Source organism: Cicer arietinum, chromosome 3 (genome assembly GCF_000331145.2).
Source record: "Cicer arietinum cultivar CDC Frontier isolate Library 1 chromosome 3, Cicar.CDCFrontier_v2.0, whole genome shotgun sequence".
NCBI lineage: Eukaryota > Viridiplantae > Streptophyta > Magnoliopsida > Fabales > Fabaceae > Cicer > Cicer arietinum.
In genome coordinates, this window is record NC_021162.2 from 17000979 (window position 1) to 17003513 (window position 2535).

The 2535-nt window shown below is 41.9% G+C and overlaps 1 protein-coding gene across 1 annotated transcript in view; it reads left to right on the forward strand.

Moving 5' to 3' along the window:
• The first annotated feature begins 480 nt into the window (after positions 1-480).
• LOC140919664 (uncharacterized) overlaps positions 481-2535 on the forward strand; it is a 2792-nt gene continuing 737 nt past the window's right edge. Inside the window, exon 1 of the mRNA XM_073366268.1 lies at positions 481-2433. Within this exon, the coding sequence (XP_073222369.1) occupies positions 481-2433 (1953 nt within the window). The remainder of the gene's footprint in view (positions 2434-2535) is intronic.

Genomic DNA, 2535 nt, shown 5'->3' on the forward strand with positions numbered 1-2535 from the left:
TATACATTGTATAAGAATTTTCCCTTCTTCCATAAATCAATAAATTCCCATTTTATTTATCATTTTACGTTCACAGATCTCTATTTTTCTGTGATTCTATCATTGGTCCGACCTGTCGGATCTTCGAGAAGTACCAGTGATTTTTGTACGTTGTACATGCCACCGAAGCTGTCAGATCGAATGGAAGCAGTTGAAGCAAGAATCTCAGCGGTGGAAGAATCTGTTCGCCATGAGTTGAGGGAATTTCGCGAAATTATGATGAGCGAGTTCACGAGGTTGCTAGAGCAACGACCAATTGGAACGGGGGAACAATATGCACATTCTGAGGACTCAGTGACAGAGTATAAGATGGCAGTGAAGAAAGTTGAGTTACCATCATTTGATGGTGACGATCTTGTGGCCTGGATCACGTGAGCTGAAACGTATTTTGAAGTTCAAGGAACGTCGGAGGAGGTGAAAGTCAGATTGGCGAAGCTAAGCATGGAGGGCGCAACAATTCACTGGTTTAATTTGTTGCGTGAGACAGAGGACGATTTGAATTGGGCGAAGTTGAAACGAGCATTAATTGAAAGGTATGGGGGAACACAAAGTGATAACCCCTTTGAAGAGATGAAAGATTTGCAACAAACGGGAACAGTTGATGAATACATTACCACCTTCGAATATGTGTCGTCACAAGTAGCAAGACTACCGGAGGAGCAATACCTTGGGTACTTCATGGGAGGACTCAAGAACCACATTCCCTTGAAAATGCGTACATTGAATCCACAAACCAGATTGCAAGCAATGAAGATTGCTCGTGATGTCGAAACAGAATTACGTGGGTCTCTGATTTCGATAGGTGGTAGTGTGGGTGGGCTTCGCAGTTGGAAGGGAAGTGGGCCAAGTGGATCGGGGCCAAACGGAAAGAGAGGATCTGGATTTCATTATAACCCAGGTTCGACCCGATCTAGAAGTGGGTTTAATAATAACTTAACCGGGTCAGTGCACAACAAAACCGGTTCGACTCAATCTGCCTCAAATGCAAACTCAAACGTTTCTCATAATACAGCGAGATCTGGAAACGATGAGGGGAGAAGAATCAGTAACAAGCGCAACCGTGGCCTCAAGCATTTTCTGTATTCGGAACTGATGGAGCGGCGGACACGAGGGTTGTGTTTTCGTTGTGGGGAAAAATACCATCCTCTTCACCAGTGTGCTGAAAAACAGCTCCGATTGATGATTTTGGGAGACGACGAGACGATTAACGAAGAAGGTGAGGTGATTGCCATAGAAGCTATGGAGGATGAGGAGGATGTTCTTGATTGCAATTCCATGGGATTGTTTGATATGATTGAAGCAAAGACAAATTTAGATAAAACGCCTCCAACTACTTTGCGCCTCAAGGGAAGTCTAAAGGGGGTTTCCATCGTGGTTTTAATCGATAGTGGCACCAGTCACAATTTCGTTTCACCCCGTGTTGCTACTGCGTTGGGATTAACAGTGGAACAAGGAAGATCGATGGGAGTAAAGTTGGGAGACGGCCATCGTGTGTCCACTAAGGGGAGGTGTAGAAAATTGCAAGTACAATTAGATGATTTCATCACTAATGTTGATGCTTTTGTTTTGGAATTGGGTGATTTGGATATGATTTTGGGGGAGGCTTGGTTGCAAAGATTTGGGAAGGTGACTTTTGATTGGGAGAAAACGACCATCAAGTTTCAATGGGAAGGAAAAATAGTGGAACTACATGGTCATTTCTTTACCAAAAAAGACTTGGCTAATTCTAAGGCACTTCAAGGGCAAACTGAAACACTGTATAGTTTGTTGGAAGAAGAATTGGGTCAGACTTCAAATGAAGAATTACAGGAGCTAACTCAAGACCAACAACAAGAGCTTCAAGACTTGTTGGAGAATTTTAAGGGAATTTTTGAAGAGAATATTGGGCTTCCTCCTGAACGAGATATAACTCATGCAATTGAATTGAAGAAAGATGCAAGTCCTGTGACTGTTAGGCCATATCGTTATCCTCACCACCATAAGGAAGAGATCGAAAAACAAGTTCAGAGCATGCTGACCCAAGGTATAATTCGAAACAGCTCTAGCGCATTTTCTAGTCCTGTCATTTTAGTTAAAAAGAAAGATGGGTCATGGAGGATGTGTGTTGACTATAGAGAATTGAATAAGGTTACAATGTCAGATAAATATCCAATTCCAGTAGTTGACGAATTATTGGATGAACTACATGGAACGAAATTTTTCTCAAAACTTGATTTGAAATCCGGTTATCACCAAATAAGGGTGAAAGAAGAGGATGTGCATAAGACAGCATTTCGAACTCATGAAAGGCATTATGAGTTTCTAGTGATGCCATTTGGGTTGAGGAACGCACCAGCCACTTTCCAATCCACCATAAATCAGATTTTCAAGCCACACCTCCGTAAGTTTGTCTTGGTATTTTTTGATGATATCCTAGTATATAGTAAGGGATGGGAAGAACACTTAGCACATTTATATCAAGTGATGGAGATTTTACAATACCACTGTTTTGTCGTT